The following is a 21992-nucleotide window of genomic DNA, read 5'->3' as shown; positions in this document are numbered from 1 at the left end:
AAGCAGTGTTAATCAACAAATGATTTTGGAACTTTTCTCTCAGTAAGTTTCCAGTTCTTAAGTTTATAAAAGATAAATTCATGCCAAAAGATATTTAAACTTATGTCAAGTCATCTTGGTCAACAAAGTTAGAACTTGTGAAATAGAATAAAGCTATTCGGGAGAAGTTAGATTCAGCAAAGCTGATTCAGCACATTATAGATTTATAGTTAAAAAAAAAAAAAAAAAACTCTGAAGTGAATATGATGGATTGTGTTAATACTCCTTAAAAGTAAGTTTAAATCCCCAGAGACACTGTGTTCATGCTTTAGTAGACATCAGATACCAAAACGTATAAATTTAATCATCCCCAAAGATTTTCAATTTTATAGGAGTTTTCAGATTCTGCAGTTCTAGAATACGAGTTTGAAGAAGCTAAGCAAAACTCAACTTTTTCTTTTCCTTTGTTTCTTCATTCTCTTCTTTTGATCACCACTCTCCAAAAATCAGGTGCTAGAGCTTAGAGGACTTTAGTCAGCTCTTATGTTTAAAGACTGCAGGCAAGGCTGGGCACGGTGGCTAACACTTGTAATCCCAGCATGTTGGGAGGCCGAGGCAGGTGGATCGCCTGGGGTCAGGAGTTCGAGACCATCCTGGCCAACATGGTGAAACCCCGTCTCTACTAAAAATACAAAAAATTAGCTGGGCGTGGTGGCGAGTGCCTGTAATCCCAGCTACTTGGGAGGTTGAGGCAGGAGAATTGCTTGAACCTGGGAGGCAGAGGTTGCAGTGAGCTGAGATCATGCCACTGCACTCCAGCCTGGGCAACAAGAGCGAAACTCCTATCTCAAAAAAAAAAAAAAAAGACTGCAGGCAAAAATGCTAAATGATGTAAGTGCTGTCTTATCTCATGAATAATGGCCAAAACTTTGAGGTTATTCATGGCATTATGTAATAGTCCGATTATTATTTTAACATTATTTACTATATCTTATAATATAAACTATAATTTGCAAAAATAATATTTCTCACTAATGTTACCTAGTTCTCTTAAGTTCTTAACATAATTTTACTTTTAATTATTGTGCTATAAATATGTATTGTATATATTTTTGATACATAATTTAAGTATATGTTCTAAAATGTGCATACATATTCCCAATAGAGTCTTGAAATTGCCAAGTTCACATGAATTAATTTATAATGTGGTTTATTCTGAGGTCTGGAGATCACTTGCATATGAATCACATTGTTGTTATAATCAGTAACACACTTTACTAATTTGAGTTTCACGTTTCATGAAAAATAAGGATGTGCCAAAATCATCCAGCTCTAGGCAAGATCTATGTATACTGATAGGTAATTGCTAGCATCATTTGTTTTATACATACATACAAAATGAGAAATTATAAAATCATTATTTTCTGCTTGAATAAAAACAGCTGCACACACCCATTGATATTATTTTTTCAACATATAATTGCAGTGTTATCCTAAATGAAAAATGTCAGTTTATTTTCTACAGTTATTACCATTCCTTCTGGTGCACAGGTGAATTTGTACGTTAGAGTCCAAAATGTTTTTAAATTATAGCTTTCCTTTCTATTTCTCCGATGTAAGTCAGATCCCTTATGCTAACCTTTTCCGTCTTTGGTTCTATCACTTTCTCTACTCTCCCATAAGCACAGTATTCTCCCTTGTCATACACTGGCTCTGTCCATTTCTCATATTCTTTGACCTTTGTTCTCCTCCTCCTATATAATTACCTCTTTTGGAGGACGCCTTATATTTCTTCTCTTCCATAGACACTTTTATTTTAATGTACTCCTCAGTGTTCTCTCCCTTGTTCACCCATGCCATGGGCTTGTCCTACATTTTGATACATATTACTTTCAATTTTTATTTTATTCAGAAATTTATTACCTCAAAAAGATGATGAACTATTTTATGAATAAAAAACTTTCATCACATTTGTATTTTATTCTGTATAGAACCCTAAACACTATTAGGCATACAGCCTGTGCAATTCATCTTATTGTAGAGAAATGAATGAATTCAAAACCTAAGGGTAAAAGAAACCTTAATGTCAGTGAAATTAGTTTTAAAAGTTTGGTACACTGGATGAGAAACAGAAGCAGTTAATTCAATTGCTTACCATCAAGTCAATTGATGAAATAATATTGTCTGTTAATTATGCTGAAAATGAGACTCGTATGGTTTGAAGAAACAGTCTTTCTCAGCTACTGAGTTCTCAGCCTTACTCAGTTCATACATTAATTTTGCCTAAACACACTAGATTTTATTATATACACTGTCTAAGGGACCATCATCAATGAAGAATTAAATAGAAAAAAGATTAGTTTAGAAGTAGTTAGTGGTTCAAACCTGGATTCTAAAAAGATAAATGTATTAGAGATTACATATAGTTTTACTAGCAGGTCTGTAACAAGTATCTGTAAAAAGAGTTTTATTGTAAACTTTTTTATTTTAAATTTTTATTGTAAAAAGAGACTTATTGTAATAAGTCATGGCTAGATTCTATCCACCTCCTCAATTTTAAAATATATCTCACTTACCAAAGCAGTTTACTGAATGAATGTCTTCCACCAATAGCATTATTTTCACATTGACAGCATTGGCATCATCAGTATTAAATATAAACAGGACTTCACTGACAGCATTGACTAATTCTTAACAGAAAGCATGAATTAATATTAACTATTATCAAACAGCTCATGGTTTGGTAGTTATTCCCTAATATCTAAATGGAGAACACTAAGTAGCCTTATCTATCCCCTTGGCCACCTAAGAGTTGTCTCCTGCAAGGAACTTAATTCTGAAAATTTATCAGAATACAAGTACCTTAATATTTTATGTTTATTCCACTGAGATTCTCCCAGAGTAAGTGTAATCAAGGCTCTAAAATAATAGTTCCTTGTCTTAACATTCTTTCTCATATGGCATTTAACTCCACGGAAAAAAAAATCCCAGTATGTGAGCTGATTTCCTATTTGAGAATGTATTTGATATGTAAGCAAGAATCTTGACATTTTCAATTCTAATCAGAAGAAATACAGTCTTTGACCAAGATGAGAATAAAAATCAAACTCTTAAAATCTTGCAAAACATTATCTTTGCTTTCTCAATATCTTGAATAAAAATATTTAAGTTCCTAGTTTAAAATCCTTGAATGCCAGCATATCTGTTAGAAAGCATTAATACATTCTTGCCAAACTCTTGCTTAATCTAATAAATCTTATTAAGAGAAACTTAATGAGTAATTTCAGATTCTTTACATTCGAACTCTACATTAAGTTAGATCATCATAAGGTGACATACCTGGTCCTTAATATTTCAGCTCAAAACAAAAATTTTGTTTTATCCCTGTCTTATGGTTTATCAATATATTAAATTTTTATTTGAACAAGTTTTATATGTTTATTCTTTATATGAATATCTTAGTAAAGATATTACTGATTACATTACTCAAGTGTAGTTTTATAATATGCATTTCTGTTTGCATTAATTGTTAAGAATATGTGACACTTCTGCTTTTCTTTTTGCTTTAGTTGCCAGAGCATGTAGATGAAAATTCAAGTTAAGTCATTTAAGTCACTAATAAACAACTTCTTCTCTCTCTATCTCTCTTTTTTTTTACAATCTATAATGTCTTCATGAAACTACCTTCTGTTTCCAAACTAAACTGCATACTTTCAGTTCCCTTGTTTTGTTATTCTAGTATATTCAGAAGCAAAAGAATCTAGTTTGGATCATTCTTTAAATCTATTGTGTAAATGTTGTTTCAGAGAATCACATATAAATAAATCATGGTTATTGCTCTCAAGAAGTTTACAATTTTACAGGGGTCAGTGTGACAAACATTATGATAGGTATGCATATCAGGAGTTTTGGGAATAAAAGGAGCAGAGAAGATAGGAAAGAATTTCAGCAGATGTCCCTGAATTGCCTTTTCTGTTTGTTTGTTTGTTTTGTTTTGTTTTTGAGACGAAGTAGTCTCGCTCTGTCCCCCAGGCTGGAGTGCATTTGCGCATCTCAGCTTACTGCAAGCTCCGACTCTCTCGGGTTCACACCATTCTCCTGCCTCAGCCTTCCGAGTAGCTGGACTACAGGCGCCCGCCACCACGCCCAGCTAATTTTTTTGTATTTTTAGTAGAGACGGGGTTTCACCGTGTAAGCCAGGATGGTCTCCATCTCCTGACCTCGTGATCCGCCCGTCTCGGCCTCCCATAGTGCCTGAATTGTCTTTTTAAGGAAGGTTATGCATGACTTAGAAGATTAAATAGGAGAAAAAGTACTTATACAATTAGACAATTAAACAAATATTTGTTTATTAATTTTTTGGGGGGTACTTGAATATTTACATGCAGGGCAGGGTGTTATCAGAAGAGACATTATTTCTACTCCCATCAAGCCTACAGTTCATCAGGACAAGGGAGACAGCCTGTGAAGAGGCTCCAGGCACAAGAGAGCTTGTCCAGGAAAACTTCAAGTATGACTGGAATAGACTATGAAGTTAGCCCAAGGAGAAGCCAGAGGGGCATATATCCTTAGGGTCCTGTTACTGCTTTTAGAGAAAGATCTTTACCCTGGAAGCTATGGACTAAAAAGACAGCAAGAAAATCAGTTAACAAGTGAAATGTAGTACTATGCACAGATGGAGACTCAAACTGGCCATTATATTCCAAAATGCATTTCAGAAACCTAAAGACTGATGTCCTCATCTCCAACCTCTCCAACTGTGTCTATATTGTCAATTACTTTGTGCTCCCATTTACCACTCTCCTAAAGCTATCTCCTCTTGGAACATGTACATCTGTATCTGTTTTGTAGAGAAAATAGAGACTGTTAGGAAGGCAACTTTCATGTTAGCTTGCTGTTATTGCAGCTAGAAATCTATCAGAAGCTATGTTACTATTAATACTTAATTCTTTTTTTCCCACTTTAGTGGAAATGGCATCAGTTTCTCTCTTCAAGTCTCATTTCCCAACCAGAGCTCTAAATTCTCATCTAAGCTTACCCTTTTTATTACCTCTTTTTCCTCTTAAAATAAGCCCCTCTACAATCCCACATCTCTCTACTTATCAGTTCTTTTACACTCTCCTGCTTCTTCATTAATGAACTCCTTTGCTTTCCTCCTAATTCTACTATGCTTTACTCCATAGTAGAATTAGCTTTGTAGAGACACAACTTTATTGAACCATTCGTATCAAGTATAGTGAATGTATTCATAAGTGCCTTAATTTCCTGGTATGATATGACCCTTACATTGCACATTCTTTTTTTAAAGAAATGAATGATGTATTTAACTTATTTTTATAAGCTTTTGTCATATCTAGTGATATCATATGAGATCCCCCCCCCTTTTTTTTTGCAAGAACATTAGAAATTCAGTAGATTCATTGAGAATTGAAATGTCCATTAGTAGTCACAGGAATGCTGAAAAAATATTTTAGTATTATCAATGGCCAGATATTATATCACTTACATATAAATCAGCAGGTACTTTAAGGATAACATTATAGTTTTCCTTTGGAAACATGTTTTTTTCTTCAATCAATTTTGATGAAACATTTAACTAAAAAGAAATTGTACCAGTGTGGCAGAGCTCAACTCAACCTAGGTCCTAGCATGAACACTCTTGTGCATTTCTCTTCCCTTGGGTAGGGGCTTGGATTATCAACTCGGTCACATTAAATGGAACAAGACACACATTATGAGATATCACTTCAGGGGTTGGGTTATGAAAAATCCTGGGCATGCATTCTCTCTCTCTTATTAATGGATTACTTGCTTTGAAGAAAGCCTGCTGCCATGTCATGCGACAGCCCTGTAGAGATGTCCAAATGGTGAGGAATTGAGGGAGGCCTCCAGTCAACAGCCAGCAAGAAATCAGTATCTATAGTCCAATCTCTTGTGGGAGCAAAGCCTGCCAAAAATCAAGCAAGTGGGCTTGGAAGTGTATCCTCCCCAAACTGAGTCTTCAAATTATAGCAGGGCCCTTGTCTGAAAACTTGACTACAACCTTAGAAGAGACCTTGAGCCAAAGGCACTCAGCTGAGCTATACTTGTATTGACCCACAGCAACTGTGAGATAATAAATATTTATTGTTTTAAGTCACAAAAGTTTGGGGAAATTTGTTATACTGCGAATAAGTAATGCAACATATTTGATTTTGGTTCAAAGAGGAAACTCTCTTCTTAGTAGGGTATTGCTCATTTCTGTATTAGATAATTCTGAACCTTCTCAATGGTATACCGTCCTTTTAGTCACAGTTAAAAGTGCAAGATTTATTTACAATTACTCAAGAAGTTATAAATTTAATTAGGCTATTAGAAATTCAAGACAAGGCATCTTTGAACCTGGTTTCCAAAAGAATGACTAAAACTGAAAATACAATTTGTAAAGCCAGTGACTATAAATGCCTCTTGAGTTTACAGATGAATGAAAGTCTGAGAATAATATATGCAAAGAGGGAATGTTTTAACTACCAGCAGATCTCTCTAATGAACTATCTCATCTAGTTTTAACTGATTACTCAATGTCTGGAACAGGTATTTTTGCCTAGATTTTACTAAGCAGCATGCCTGCAGCTTGCTGAGAGGAACCCAAGTAACAGACCTGATTCCCAGCCTGCAACCTTCAGTCTGATGAAGCAAAGAAATGACACAGGGGTCAAAATATAAATGTTTGCCAAGAAATGGAGAACTGTCCTCCTAATTTGCCCTTATCCCAAAATAATCAGAATAAAACTAGCAGAACATCAACTGGACATCCATTGACAATAAAGAAGATAAGACTAACTAAAAACTGTTAAGTTAAAAGTATATTACAATGATGTATTAAAAGTATTTTTAAAATTATTTTAAAATAAAGCCCTAAAATCTAGTCTTATAAATAAGGTGAACATATTTTATGACTTAAAGTAATTCAAAATATTGGTCTTGGAAATATTCATTTAAAAATCAATTAAAATATGTGATCCAATGTAAATCGGAAGATGAGAAGGAACGTACATGAAATATATTCACAATAAAGAGGAAATAGAGTATACATTATTGACAAAAAGGAAGAATTAGAGTTGAGCTAATCCTACATTAGTAATAATATAGTAATCCCGCAATAAATAAAATGGTTTGGCAATTATGCGATTTGTTTCCTTTCATTGGTTTTTTAAGTGATTCCCAGTTTTCCCAGTTTAGATTTTGTTTCTGAATGATTTTTACCTATTTTTATGTTTTTTTTTTCCTAAATCAAATATCTCATTATGCTTTTTGCGGAAAAGTCTAATAACTCACGCCACTACTAAATAAATGTCACATACTTAGCTAGGCTTGCAAAAATCTTCCAGCAAGTGTTCCTGTGCAGTAATAAAACAGGCAGACTCTGTCCACCTTCCCATGTTGGTATTATGACTTCACTACTTAGCCATATGATGGGCATGGTAACTAAAGTTCTTTGTATTTCAATTTTGTTATCTATGAAACAGGATAATGATTTTAATAAGCACAAATGTTGATCATGAAAATTAAGAGAAATAATCCACAAAGTATCCTAGCCCACGATGAATACTTCATAAATGTCGACTATTACTTTATTATTGCTATTATTATTGCTTTTTCAGATTCAAAGTAACCTAAGATTATGAGTGTCTGCCATCTGGTTGAAGATACTATGTATGTTGCCTAATTTAACTTAAACTACAGCTTTCTGAAATAAGAGTTATTAGTCTCATTTTACAGATAAGGGAAACTAAGGTTCAGACATTTTAAGTGATTTCTCTAAAGTATTATAGTGATTAAGTGCTACAGCCAAGTTCCTGCCCAGGTCTCCTGATTTCAAGTATATAGTAGTTTAACTTCTCAAGAGCTTTCTGGCTGGGCACAATGACTCATGCCTGCAATCCCAGCATTTTGAGATGCGGAGGTGGGAAGGTTGCTTGAGACCAGCCTGGGCAACATAGCAAGAGCCTGTCTCATAAATAAAAATGAAAATAAATTATAAAACAAAACAAAAAAAACTCGAGTGCTATCCATTTAGGCTTGTCAGTATACTGTGAAGAATACTAGTTAATACTGTTGGGTATGAGTTTGAATCCCAGCACAACCATTTACTTGGAAGTTCACACAAACTTCTTGAGGTTCAGTTTTCTCCACGGTAAAAGATGGACAGTGACGTTCACTTTTACAGACTTAATTGAGAGTATTACTTAGCTTAAATAATATGGTGGCTGATATATATTATGTGTCCAATTGTATTAGTTTATATCATATATATTTATACTATTATTTTATTAATTTATATAAAGACACTAATGTAATCCTAACTTCTCAAATTTTACTTCCTTATTACCAGTGCCTTAACCTTCCCTGTGCTAATCTCTGCTTATTGAAAACATACCCCTTTTGCATACCCAGGGAAATGCTCTCGTTTGTACTGATGCACTGACTCATTCCTTAACTAGATGTAGATCCACAATCCCTGGTTCAAGCTCTATGCTTCATTATTCAGAATTTTGTCGTATGTTAGAAAGGTGAGAGATTATATCATTTATATTATGTGATATGTCCTGGAATGATGTGGAGTAGAATCCTATTATTAAGAAGAGTAACATTTTTGCTGCAAATGGTATAAATGTTCACATTCATTTGGATAGAGAATATAAATAGGTTCATATCAGTTCAGCTTATATATCAGGCTAACATGTAATGTCAAATAATTAAATTTTAAAAATTGATATTCAATTCTCAGGATTTTAGAATTGCAGATAAAGAATGGTAGACCTGCATGATCTTTTTCCCTGCAGAGTTTACTAGGTCTACTCTCAGTGTAATGTCATGCTCTATCTGGCACAGTTGTGCATCTAATCTTATCCTCTATTACTGTACAAGGTCTCTAAAGGAAGGAAATGTGTCTTTATCTTTGTATGCTGTGCAGGACCTAGAACATTCTAGGTGTGTGTTTGGCATACTTTAAAAACATGAAAAAAATCACACCAATATTTCAAATAGGTGGATGGTGCTAAAAATAACTGTCAATATGGCAACGTGATAATGTTACTTTTCATCATGATTAATATGCATTCAATCACTATCGAAGCAAGTTTCTTTGGAAAGAAGCAGCCTAAATTATGCTGTGTCAATTCTATGAGATCTGGTAAAGAATTTAACTAATTGATGGTCTACCTGATTTAGAATTCCAAAGGGAGGTAGGTGATGCTCTAAAATGTCAAATTCTAATCTAAATTAGATGATGGGAAAAACTTCTTAGTATCTTATTTTGCAATTTGCAGATAAATCATTTAAAAAGTAAATTGTAGCATTCTTTGACCAAAAATCGTTTTAATGCTGTGTGTTTATGAACTTTTTTCTTCTTAGTTATCATTAATTTTATAAGAATCAGTAATTATTGCTATCTCACCTATATGTTGTCCATACATGTGATAAAAGAAGCTGAAACAATATGCAGTGTTTGTGGGTCCATAAGGGTTTTTGGGAGCTATGCTGAAAACAGGGCTGAGAAGTCGAGCCTTTTCGCCTTCCAATCTGGGTCGTGATGTCTCAATGTACATATAAAAACCTTAAAACAGACAAAATAAACTGTTTAAACACATTATTCTTAGGCATAATGAAATTTCAAATCACTGAGAAGTCTTATAGTTTTCATACAAAATAAAGATGGATAGGAAGATTTGCATCTCATTTATAAAATCTGTATGTGTATATGTAACTAATAGTGGCTTTAACACAAAGAGTAAATGATCTACCAAATTAAAGATAAAATGTATAAAAAGTTGAGGACAAATTAGAAATTTAGACTTGAATTATCAAAAAATTCCTCTTCTCTCTACTATACCTATCAGTGAATTCTGAGAAAAAATTAATATCTACAAAGTTTTATAAATATCTAAATTGATAATGCATGGAAAATTTAATATTTTATTCCATAATCTTCAAGTATATGGCTAAATAATAGTATTTCATATTTATAGCAATTTTTAAAAGTCTCTGATTGCTATGAACACAACAGGTCATACCCTCATACCTTCTTTGGAGCCACTACGGTCAGCATTAGGTCCTGTATTAGGAGTATATTTTGTATTTCTTGTTGCAGTACTTTGTTTTGTCCAGTCAAAATTATCTGTATCATCTTGAGTGAACAAACAAATATTACCATCTTCAAATCCACAATGAAATTCTCCTGTTGATAAATTTTAATTAAATTAATACACATACTGCAATATTTTCATAAGAAAAAATAAAATATTACATAGCAATAATAATGCAAGATTGTGATAATGGCATGAGAGCCATAATAGTGAATAAGATTACAACTAAACATAAAACCGATATTTAATATCTCGTTGAATAATTTAATATCTCATTGAATAACCAAACAATTTTTCTCTAAAATATCCAGATAACTCAAATTAAAGAATACAATTTATGCTTGAATTATTGCTGAAGAATTTTCCCAACTTTCATTTTGTCAGTACAGAACCAACCAAAACAAAACTGTCAATAGGAAAATTACCTTTATTAATTTACCTGAGGGTAGTTTTAAATAGGTATACTTTAAGTTTATAATTTTTTCATGCATGTCTGGAGATGCTTTCAAATATCCATTTGCATAAATGGAAGTGTGTTTAGGGCAAGCTAATAGCAAATTATTTTGAAAAGTATTTATCCTTGGCCGGGCGCGGTGGTTCAAGCCTGTAATCCCAGCACTTTGGGAGGCCGAGACAGGCGGATCATGAGGTCAGGAGATCGAGACCATCTTGGCTAACACAGTGAAACCCAGTCTCTACTAAAAAATACAAAAAACTAGCCGGGCGAGGTGGCGGGCGCCTGTAGTCCCAGCTACTCGGGAGGCTGAGGCAGGAGAATGGCGCAAACCCGGGAGGCGGAGCTTGCAGTGAGCTGAGATCCGGCCACTGCACTCCAGCCTGGGTGACAGAGCCAGACTCCGTCTCAAAAAAAAAAAAAAAAAAAAAAAAAAAAAAGAAAAGTATTTATCCTTCCTACTTTATCTGAATGTGGGTTTCCCAGATACTTGAAATTCAGTATGGAAATGAAGTAATTAAAAGAGCTTTTAAAGACTTTGAAGAAGGAGTGTGATTTCTTGGATGCCTAACGTATGTTGAGTTCAGGGCCAACACAAGTTCAGAGAAAGACTTTTTCAGTTATCCCTGAAATGTGGGTGGTAGTAATGTTTCTAGGTATCAAAGGTTTTCTTACTGCTTGAAAAAACAGGTGTAAATAAAGAAGTTGATAAGGTCCACTAGATACATTATTAAAGAGTGTGTATCCTTGAGAAAAAATAAATGTAATGTATATTATTTCACTCAGCCTCATAACAACTCTATGAAATCACAATAATCCTTACTCATGAGGCTTCACAGAGGAGAAAACGCTGGCAAAGGTCAGCTATTAAATGATAAAGTCAAATGGAATCCAAATTCCCTGGAATTCATAGAGATATAAACACTTAAAGAACAGATACTTCCGTTTTAGTCTATCTCCAACCTACCCACAAGGGGTTAGATTTATCAGATATCCTTGGAAATGGAGCCCTGGTTGAGATCATGTACCAATTAATTGAAAATTATTGGTACTTACAAATAAAAATAAAACAGAAGGCTTTCCCTTTAAATTTAGGAAATGAGTTTATGTTTTGTTTTTGTTTTTTAGACTAAATACTTGCTTTATCTCTTTGTATTTATTTATATTCTATATTCTGGGTAGGTCAGGTTACAGGAAATATACATATTTAAGGGAGTATAAATAAATAAATCAATAAATTTCCGACTAAATAATATTATACATAAAATATTTATTAGACACATATTTATGTCACAGACCTTGTACCAAACAAGACATAACCTTTTGATGCTATCAGTTGGAAAAATAATGTTGGTAACAGCAGTGCAGCAGTGTATGCATTTATATACATGCATGTATTTCTTTAACGATATTTTAGTTATGACATGAAATTCCATTAGTTGCTACTCTGGAGTTTTGAATTCTATAAAGGCAACGTTTGATTTTGAATGTTTTCAGTTATTTAATTACATATTACATATGCACAAAAAAGAGTTACAGAACAAATGTAAAGATTAAGGATTTCAGTTTATATATCTACTGCCAAGTCTTCCTTTTTATATGTTATTAAAATTATGTATAATGAATTTTTATAACACTGTTGAACAATTGTTTTTTGTAATTTGAACTTGGTTAAAAAGAGAAAATATCTTGTCTTTAAAAACCATACAATACTTTTTGAGACTTAAATATTTAAATCTTTCATAGTAAAATTAAGCAATAATGCAGATTATGAAAACTACAAAAAACGTCAGTTGTGCCTAAAAATTTTCATAGTTTAGGTTATTTTATATGGTGTAAGTTGTTTATAATATTATAACTAGTGTAATAATTCAAATCAAATAAAGATACTTAAGCAACATCAATAGCTCTTGATTCCTTCTAAGGACATATATCTTTACAATAAATAAACCTATTACTGAAGAAAATTCATAAAAAGTTGGCAGGTAAAATGAAAATGAAACTCACTAGTTAAAACCCAAGAATTTTATGATTGTCCTGTCACTTTAAAAAGAGACAATTATAAATATGTGCAAATACATTTAATCATTTAAAAAGTTTATTTGAATAAAGAATATCTGATAGATAATGATCATGCAATGAGTTGTACAAACTTTTCAAAAGCCAATGTAATATAAAATACGAAAAGAGTTTATAAGTAGGAAAGTAATAAAGTCCAGGATTTTCACAAACATGTAGAACTGAGAATTGAGTGGATCTTGAATTTTCCACTGGTTTTCTAATTTCAGCATGATTCTGGCGGAGTTTCTGGGGCTACATAGAAATAACTAAAGATATTTTAAATATTCTCCATTACATGGTCTTCAAAATTTTGCTTTATTTGGTCTGCAGAATTTTCCCTGAATCCTTCCTAATATGATGAAAAAATAAAAATAAAAACTCAGGAATAAGAAGCCTGATACCCAGTGGTCCTTTTGCACCCAGAGACGACGCGATGCTCTTTAGTCCTTAAATTTGTAAAAAATCTAACCTTAAATTACAAATAAATAGCTCGGATTTTAGAATATGTCTTCATAGTAAATCCTCTGTTGATTAAAAATTATTTTCCAGGGAGAGATAAGTTTTAATATATGGGAATATTTTTCAGGTAGATACATATCATCTTATAACGTTTAATATAAAACAAAATAAAAATAACTTTCCAGAAGTCCCCAAATTTAACAATTTTACAGAATTCATAACCTAAATTAAACCAAATACATTGGGGTGTAAGCTAGTGTTCTATAAAAGAAAGTCTCAATTAAACCCATCAAACACCAACTTTCTAAGTAACCATACTCTTTTATAAGTGGAATATAGAAATTCAAAGAAGGAAAATCAAAGAAACGTGTAACAACAATAAAAATGATATGCAATCCCACAAAAGAAAAAAATAATCCCACAGCTGCAGAAATAGCAAGTATTAAGCAGGTTGGTAAATGGCTCCATATTTCAATATTTAGGAAAATCTATAAACCTCAATTATCAGTATTAAAAAATTTGTCTTTATACCCCTATCTTTTGAAATTTAAAATCCACATTTAATGCAAATTTTAATGATTCTGAACCATTGTGTTTAAACCAACTAAGTTACTAAACAATCTTTGTATATTTATAAACATTCTATTTTTGTATTTATTAAATATAGTGCCATTTTGTAAGTTAAAATATACTTACTCAAATGAGGATTTACAGGAGCTACAAGAAAAGCAAAAGAAACAAACAAACAAACAAACAAAAAACAATGTTAGCATGGCTCGAATGTCTTTTATAAATAAAAGTCTAATCAGTGTCTCATAGTTCTTTACCAAAACTTAATGATCTTTCCCACTGTGGCCATTGAGATTTACATCTGCAGTCCATTTTGTTTTAGAGGATTGAATAGAATCTGCTTTGGAGCTCAGCAATAACAGCCTCAAATTACCAAAAAGACCAATGCTAAACAGTACAGGAAATGTTCCTTTTTCAAGGTATAGAGTTTCTGACCTCTTAAATATCTGAACTAATACTAAACAAAAATATTCAGATATCAAAACTGAGGCTGACACTAGGCCAATCTATAATCTAGATGATTTAACAATGAAAACAATTATCTAGCAGAATTTCCACTTCTGTTTTTTGCTGATTTCTACTTCTACTGAGAATAAAGCAGAAAGTTAAAGGCACATATGAAAATAAAGCAATCCTGATATGTTGTAATATGTGTACTAAAATGAATAGCTACATCAATGCCTTTTTGTCTAATTACATTAAAATATACACATACATACACAGGAGTGCATGCACACAGAGTTTTAAAATGATGAGCAACAAATTTTGTGTTCTGGGGTACCAAAAGAATTGTTTTTCCTAGAAAACTAATTATATTTGCAATACAAGTGCCAATGAATTTCCACCCAAAGAGAAACAAATACTTTAAATATAACTAACACATCAACAAAAGTATCTCTCATCTAAGGGCCAAAGTATCTCTATGTATAAATTAACCACTCATTCTGAGAAAATATTCCAATCTGGATGATAGAGAGCATTGATGTAATTCCCCAAGATTACAATGGGCAGAATTTAGTTTCCCAGGATTACAATGGGCAGTTAATCTACAGTGCAGAAGAACTTGTCATTTTTTTAGTGGTTGTCATTAACCACCTTTATTAAATTTGTGCAATACTAATAAAGTCTGATGGGCAAAAATATTAATATATAATTGTAACATTAATATACAAATGATAAATTTTAACAGAGTAAGTTTTTCAATGATTTTCACTATCCCTACATACAGAAGACGATTCCCATTACTGTAGTTGTTTTTGATTCTACATTCCATATTGCAAATTATGAAAAGAATAACATAGAAAAGGAGCTGAAAGTGAACTAAAAATAACAATTGAATTTTATGGCAAGATATCAATGTATTTTAATTTTAAAATTAATAAAAATTAAAATTATTTCACAGTTAATATGAAAATTTTTTAAAATTATGTGCTATCTTTCAAAGATGTAAGCATCCTTGAATTATAATTTAGTTCTAAGTATGTCATATGTACATGTAAAGCTCTTACCAGATTGAATTTTCATTGAGACTTCTCCCCCAACATTTTAGTCACCAAATTCACTATACAAAATGCAGGTAACTTTGTGAAAATTTGCAAATCTAACTTCTAAATATTGCGGCGAGTCCATTTTTTTCTTTTTTCATTTGAACTTGCATGTATAATTTTTTATAAATGCATATTATAGACTATTGTGTCCCCACAAAAATTCATATGTCAATGCTTAATCCCCAATGTGATTGTATTTGGGGATAAAGCCTTTAGGGAGGTAATTAAGATTAAATTAATCTTGGTCCTAATCCAATTGGATTGGTGTCCTTATAAGAGGAGGAGGAGACACAGAGAGCTCTCTCTGACATGTGAAGAAAACACGGTGAAAAGGTGACCATCTATAAATTAGGAAGAGAGCTCTCACCAGAAGCTAACTGTGCCAGTGCTTTGATCTTGGACTTCTCAGTCTCTAAAAGTGTGAGAAATAAATCTGTGTTGTTTAAGCCTCGCACTATGATATTTTGTTATGACAGCTCAAACAGACTAGTACATTGCCTCTAAACCATTAAAGTATACATTGCCCAAACCTGTATTACATAAAAATAATTTTAATAACAATGTTGGAGATTTTAACATGTATGCCTAAGTATGTAAAAACAATTTTTGAAAACTTATTAAAAGTAATATCTATTTTCCACATCTATTTTTCATTTTAGTTTGTTGCCTCAGAGTTTTCAATAACAACTACTGAGCTAATTAACTTTTTAAAATCTCTTAAGGAAAGTCATAATGATCAATTAACTTTAGCAAAGAAGTCAAGATCTTCTCTAATGGAGTGGTGAATCCTAATTCTAGTCAGGTTTGTCATTTCACAGTCATTTAACTTTGCAGGACACTGAAACTTTCTGGGTCCTAATATCTTCATCTTTTAAAAATATTGATATTAATGCACTCTACATTATACATCTTATTTTTTTTTGTAAAAATTATAAGTACAAACAACTTTAATGAGTTTTTAATAGTTTTACTTCATTTTTCACATTTGACAGTATGCACTACTTCCCCCTTAAGCAGGAAACGTATACTTAAGGGTAAACACAATGGAGAACTTCAGCTGCAAACAAAGTATTCTATTATCTTTTTAAGTCAAGCTCTGATAATCAATGATAAAAAGAATCATTTTCCTGCCGGGTGCTGTGGCTCATGCCTGTAATCCTAATACTTTGGGAGGCCGAGGCAGGTGGATCACCTGAGGTCAGAAGTTTGAGGCCAGGCTGCCCATGGAGAAACCCCCTCTTTACTAAAAATACAAACATTAGCTGGGCGTGGTGGCAGGTGCCTGTAATCCCAGCTACTGGGGAGGCTGAAGCAGGAGATTCACTTGAACTCAAGAGGCGGAGGTTGCAGTGAGCCGAGATCACACCACCGCACTCCAGCCTGGGAGACAGAGTGAGATTCCATCTCAAGAAAATATATATAATAATAATAATATTCTACTGAAACAATACCATAAATACGACTGTTTAAATAATGATTCATTCAAACCTGAAATACATTGAAAATTCTACAACTAACACTGAATATTAAAATTCTAAAATGCACACAAATTTCAATTTTTAAAATATTTCTCTCTTTAGTATACAGTAAAATAACATATCTAGGCTGAGCGCGGTGGCTCATGCCTGTAATCCAGCACTTTGGGAGGCCCAGGCTGGTGGATCACCTGAGGTTGGGAGTTCCAGACCAGCCTGACCAACGTGGAAAAACCCCATCTCTACTAAAAATGCAAAATTAGGAGAGCATGGTGGCACATGCCTGTAATCCCAGCTACTCGGGAGGCGGAGGCAGGATAATTGCTTGAACCCGGGAGGCAGAGGTTGCAGTGAGCCGAGATCGTGCTATTGCACTCCCATCTGGGCAACAAAAGCAAAACCCCGTCTCAAAAAAAAAAAAAAAAAAAGAAAAGAAAAAATATATATCTAATTGCCGTTGTTTCTCTTTGAGGTATTAATTCTAGACAAAAGTTTTAGATCTACTTTTAACTTTTTCAAAGTTCTGCGCTAATTTCTATTTTTCTCCAAATAGGACATTTAAGTAGTGAAGAAATATTTTATGCATATAGTTAATAAAAAGAAAACTATGACTAACACACACACAAACATTTAGCATTTTTTAACATTAGCAATACGAAAAATGAATGGCCACCAACAACCAAGACCAAAATCCAGCAACTAAGATGTCTTTTGATATGTATACAAATAAACTGTAGTACATTTATGCAATGGAGATTATTCAATGATAAAAAGAAATGTGCTATGAAAGCCCAAAAAGGCATACAGAAACCTTATGTATTTCTAAGTGAAATAAGGCAGTCTAAAAAGCATTACATGCTGTATGATTCCAAATTTACAACATTCCCGAAAAGGAGAAACTATAGACAGAGTAAACATATCACTGGTTGTCTGAACTGGAGAAGGAGAGAGAAATGGGTAGAGCATGGGGATTTTTCCGGCAGTGAAACTATTCTGTGTGATACTGTAATGGTGGAGAAATTATATACACTTTTCAAAATCCATATAACTGTACAACACAAGTAACTGTAATGTGAAATACTGATTTTAATAATAATTTCTCAGTATTTGTTAATCAGTTTTTACCAGTGTACTACAATAATGTAAGATGTTAATAATGGGGATACTGTGTCAGGGAAACAGGGCTCTCTATACTTCCTGCCAATTTTCTGTACACCTTAAACTGCTCTAAAACTGAAATCTATTAATTTTATTTAAAAAACAGAAAATGACATTTTGATCCTTTTTTACTTCTTAATAAGTTTTAAAGTCATTAATAATCTGAAAAGATAAAATGCAGACAAATATTGTACTATAACTTGTAGGATCAAAAATAAAGAAACATTGCTTATATCACATAGGTTCACAATTAAATTATTCTATATCTCTATATTTGTAATCAAATGTCACATTTGTGGTGATTAAGGTTTTGGTTTTGGTTTGTTTAGTTAACTGGCTAATGATCCAGAAAGTCTATGGGCTAAGTTTTACTTTGTGTCTACATTTGGTAGAGAGCAGCAACCAAAATTTTCCATACGGTTTGATATATAAATAATTTTAAATAAAAGGCTACTTACCACTGTATTTGATCACACGAATTGTTGAATCTCCTTCACCAAATTTGGTGAGAGGAGTCAGTCGGACTTCATAAGCTTCTGGTTTAATTAGCTCTGTCAAGTTATATGTAATTAATTCTCCCTTTTGAATATTCCCATTTATTTTAATCTCCTGCTCCCACCAACGCTGCTGCCCAGCCTGAAATCAAAACAATAGTAGAATAATGTTCCCAGTATGTTCTTCAGAGGTACTAAGAAAATTGAAAGCACATTCTGAAATTTTATTAAATTAAAATGTACATTATATTAACGAACACATATCATTAAAGTTCAAGTTTCTATAATGAGACAGAAATTTTGAGATGTTTGCATGCATATGTTTGCAGGTAATTGCCAAATGATCAAAGGTATTTAATAGATTTAATATATCAACTAATGTTTAGTAAGAGAAAATTCCAAAGTGTCTGTGATCTGGAAGTCGAGAGAGATCTAAGTTTAGCTACTCCTTGCTTAACATATTAATGGCATATGAGATTCTTGAATCCTTACAAACTGTAATTTGTTTAGAACCCATCTTCTTGAGGGTTTTCTGGTATTACTTTCAATCAGTGGAATAATATTGCATCTCCTTTTGTGTGTGTGCAAACATTGCATTTAGTTTTCCATTTTTACATTTTGCACAGCTCACTGAGATACAAAATGAAGTATTTAATTGCTTATTCTGCCAATTAAATATTATTCTGCCAACTGCTGAAGTATATACTTTCATTACAGCTTACATTAAAGACTTGGAATCAAAGTTATTGAAAAAGGAACCTATTCCACATACATCAACATGGGTAAATTTCACAAAAGTAATATTGAACTAAAATTAATTTTGAAGTAGATATAAAATTTACTTTTAAACTGTGTATTTTAAAGAGGATGTATAGATATATATGCATTAAAGAATAAAGAAATTCAGAGAAATAATAAACACTGAGTTGAAGATACTCGTTTTTTTTTTTTGTTTTTTTTTTTTTGAGACGGAGTCCTGCCTACAGGCTGAGCGGCAAAGCGCCAGATCTCAGCCTACTACAAGCTCCGGGCCCTGTCTGTTTCATTCTCCCTAGCTCTCTAGCCTCCTAAGTAGCTTGGATTCATAGGCGCCACCAAGGCCTCGGGCTATTTTTTGTATTTTTAGTAGAGACGGGGTTTCACCGTGTTAGCCAGGATGGTCTCGATCTCCACCTCGTGATCTCGCCCGTCTCGGCCTCCCTGCCATGGGATTACAGGCTTGAGCCACTGCCCCGGCCGAAGATACTGTTTAAATAGGTTAGGAGAGTGTCAAAAGAAGATGATGCAATTGTGTGGGATAAAGAAAGGACTTCAACTCTGCTGGGTGATTTCTGTTGTTTTGTTTTAGATTAATGTAGATGTAAAAAATATGATTATGTTCTTTTGTGTAGGTCTGAAATGTTTCTCTGTTTTTAATAAAGAGAATTAGAGAATAAGAGAGAGAAGGAATTCTGAATTTTCTTAAAACTCTTTCTCCCTTGAATTCTATGACAGTGCTGTCTCTCATATTGCTTCCCACATCTGCATCTTTGACTACTCCTTATTTTCTTTTCCTGTGTTCTAAATGTTGATGTTCTCCAGAATTTTGTATATGGTGTTTTTGGTACTCTGTATTAGTGGTTCTCATATTTCCGCATGCATGAGAATCACCGGACGACACTGTTAACCAAAATTGTAAGTCTCAACCATCAGTAAGTATGGTTCAATGAGATCTAGAAATACAGTCTTTGAAAAGCATCCCCTCTCCCACATAGTAATCTGGATACAAATAATCCAGAGGCTACATTTGGTGAGGCACAGATTAGTCCTGCTAAACCACCTCATTACTATTAGTAGCTTCTTCTAATATCTCTACATTGATAACTTCTTAACTTGTATTTTCAGCTCAGAAAATTAAGAAAAAAAATGTATCTATTAGTCTTTACCATGTGCCACCATTTTAACTGTCTTATACCTATCATTATATGTAATATATCCCACAAACCCTAGTAGGTAGTAACTATATTTAGCCCTATTTCATGAATGAAAAAACTAAGGCAGAGAGAGGTTAAGGTAACTCTTTAAGTGGCAGCTTCAGAATGTGGTTAGACCAAAAATGGCTCTTTTTGGTATCACTTCCTCCTTTGTTTTCCCTGAATATATTGCTCCTTTAATTGTTTTTACCAGATCCCTTATATATTTAGTTACAATACACTATGTCTGGTCATTAACTTGATAGAAATATGATGAAATTAAATGCCAGCATACAATGTATATTTAACTGGCCTCCAAGGAGTAGGGCAGAAAATCAAAGTTATTTCAGTGAAAACTGCCTACAGTCACTGAATTTACATACAGTGGTGAAGGATAAAAAACCTAATTCCACAGAAAGTACTTATCTTTCAGATAAGAACGCATAGTTAATACTAAGTATTATGAAGCTTCTATTAGTTCAGTAGGTTCAAATTCTATAACATAATATAAATGATGACACTTTTACTGTCTCTTAATTTTAGATTTATATATATATATATATATGAACAATAGGCAAAGTGCTATGATTTTTAAAGATAGATAAAATCAATTTAAACACACAAAAATATATACAGAATAATTTGACATTTTATTGTTACCTAAAGACACAAGTTTAATCAAGGTGTACTTTTCTGGATGTTAACACTAAGTTTAAATAAGAGTTTAATACCACTGAAAATTTGTAGTACATCACAAAGGAGACACTGCTGGTCTCCTCTTATTATAATGAGTGTTCTACTCAAGTAATTTTAGTCGGGAAATACATTAATGTTCTTACTTATTACAAACTCCAGTGTCCATAACTTCATATGTGTATTAAAAAAGCAATAACTTTGATTCCAAGTCTTTAATGTAAGCTGTAATGAAAGTATATACTTCAGCAGTTGGCAGAATAAGCAATTAAATACTTCATATTGTATCTCAGTGAGCTGTGCAAAATGGAAAAATGGAAAACTAAATGCAATGTTTGCACACACACAAAAGGAGATGCAATATTATTCCACTGATTGAAAGTAATACCAGAAAACCCTCAAGAAGATGGGTTCTAAACAATACTGCAGATGACAATCCCAGATCATACTTATAAGCATGATGATATGTAAGTAAGTGTTAAACTATTTTCTTCATATCAATTTTAAAAATCCATTGAATTTTTCTTTTATCCCCAGGAGGTATATTCCATTCAGATGATTTAGAGGTTAGCCTAAAAACCCCCAAGTCCCCTAAAATGAGACTTTTTATTAAAAACTGTAATTTGTTATTTTTACCACAGAGGATAAATAAAAAGCTATTGCTGAAAAGGTCTCAGGAGGAAAAATCATGTTAATTTTTTCTCTTAATTTTATAAGAAACAAAATTAGCTAATTTAAAAGCAGAAGGCTGCAACAGATTCTGAAATGTGAAGGGAATAGAAGTGGCCATGTTTTCCTTTTTTTTTTTTCTTGGACTATAAATCTTTTTAACCACTATAATGAGCTCCACTGAAAAGTACCAGGTAAGTGAAAACTAAAACAGGAGGGGAAATGCAACAACTGAATACAAGGCATATATGTGTGTTTATTTCAATTATTTTTATGTAACTCTGTAAGAGACAGATTGATATATCCATTTTATAGGAAACTTCTGTTCATGTTTAGCAACCACAGTGATAGTAA

The 21992-nt window shown here is 32.8% G+C and overlaps 1 protein-coding gene and 1 long non-coding RNA gene across 5 annotated transcripts in view; one reads left to right on the top strand and one right to left on the bottom strand.

Annotated features, from left to right (window-relative positions):
* The window catches only part of MDGA2 (MAM domain containing glycosylphosphatidylinositol anchor 2), an 840045-nt gene that overhangs the window by 22369 nt on the left and 795684 nt on the right, over window positions 1-21992 (bottom strand). For 2 of the 3 annotated variants that reach the window (XM_009211478.4, XM_003901752.5), the window contains 4 exons: window positions 18289-18466; window positions 13777-13797; window positions 10043-10198; window positions 9419-9577 (listed from right to left, as the gene is read on the bottom strand). In XM_009211478.4, coding sequence (XP_009209742.3) covers window positions 9419-9577; window positions 10043-10198; window positions 13777-13797; window positions 18289-18466 — 514 coding nt within the window. The remainder of the gene's footprint in view (window positions 1-9418; window positions 9578-10042; window positions 10199-13776; window positions 13798-18288; window positions 18467-21992) is intronic. The other variant, XM_009211479.4, reaches the window with a different exon arrangement.
* The window catches only part of LOC103886221, a 52588-nt gene that overhangs the window by 16149 nt on the left and 14447 nt on the right, over window positions 1-21992 (top strand). The gene's annotated exons all lie outside the window — the stretch shown is intronic.

This window comes from Papio anubis, chromosome 7 (genome assembly GCF_008728515.1).
Source record: "Papio anubis isolate 15944 chromosome 7, Panubis1.0, whole genome shotgun sequence".
Lineage (NCBI taxonomy): Eukaryota > Metazoa > Chordata > Mammalia > Primates > Cercopithecidae > Papio > Papio anubis.
This window is presented reverse-complemented; position numbering and strand designations above follow the sequence as displayed.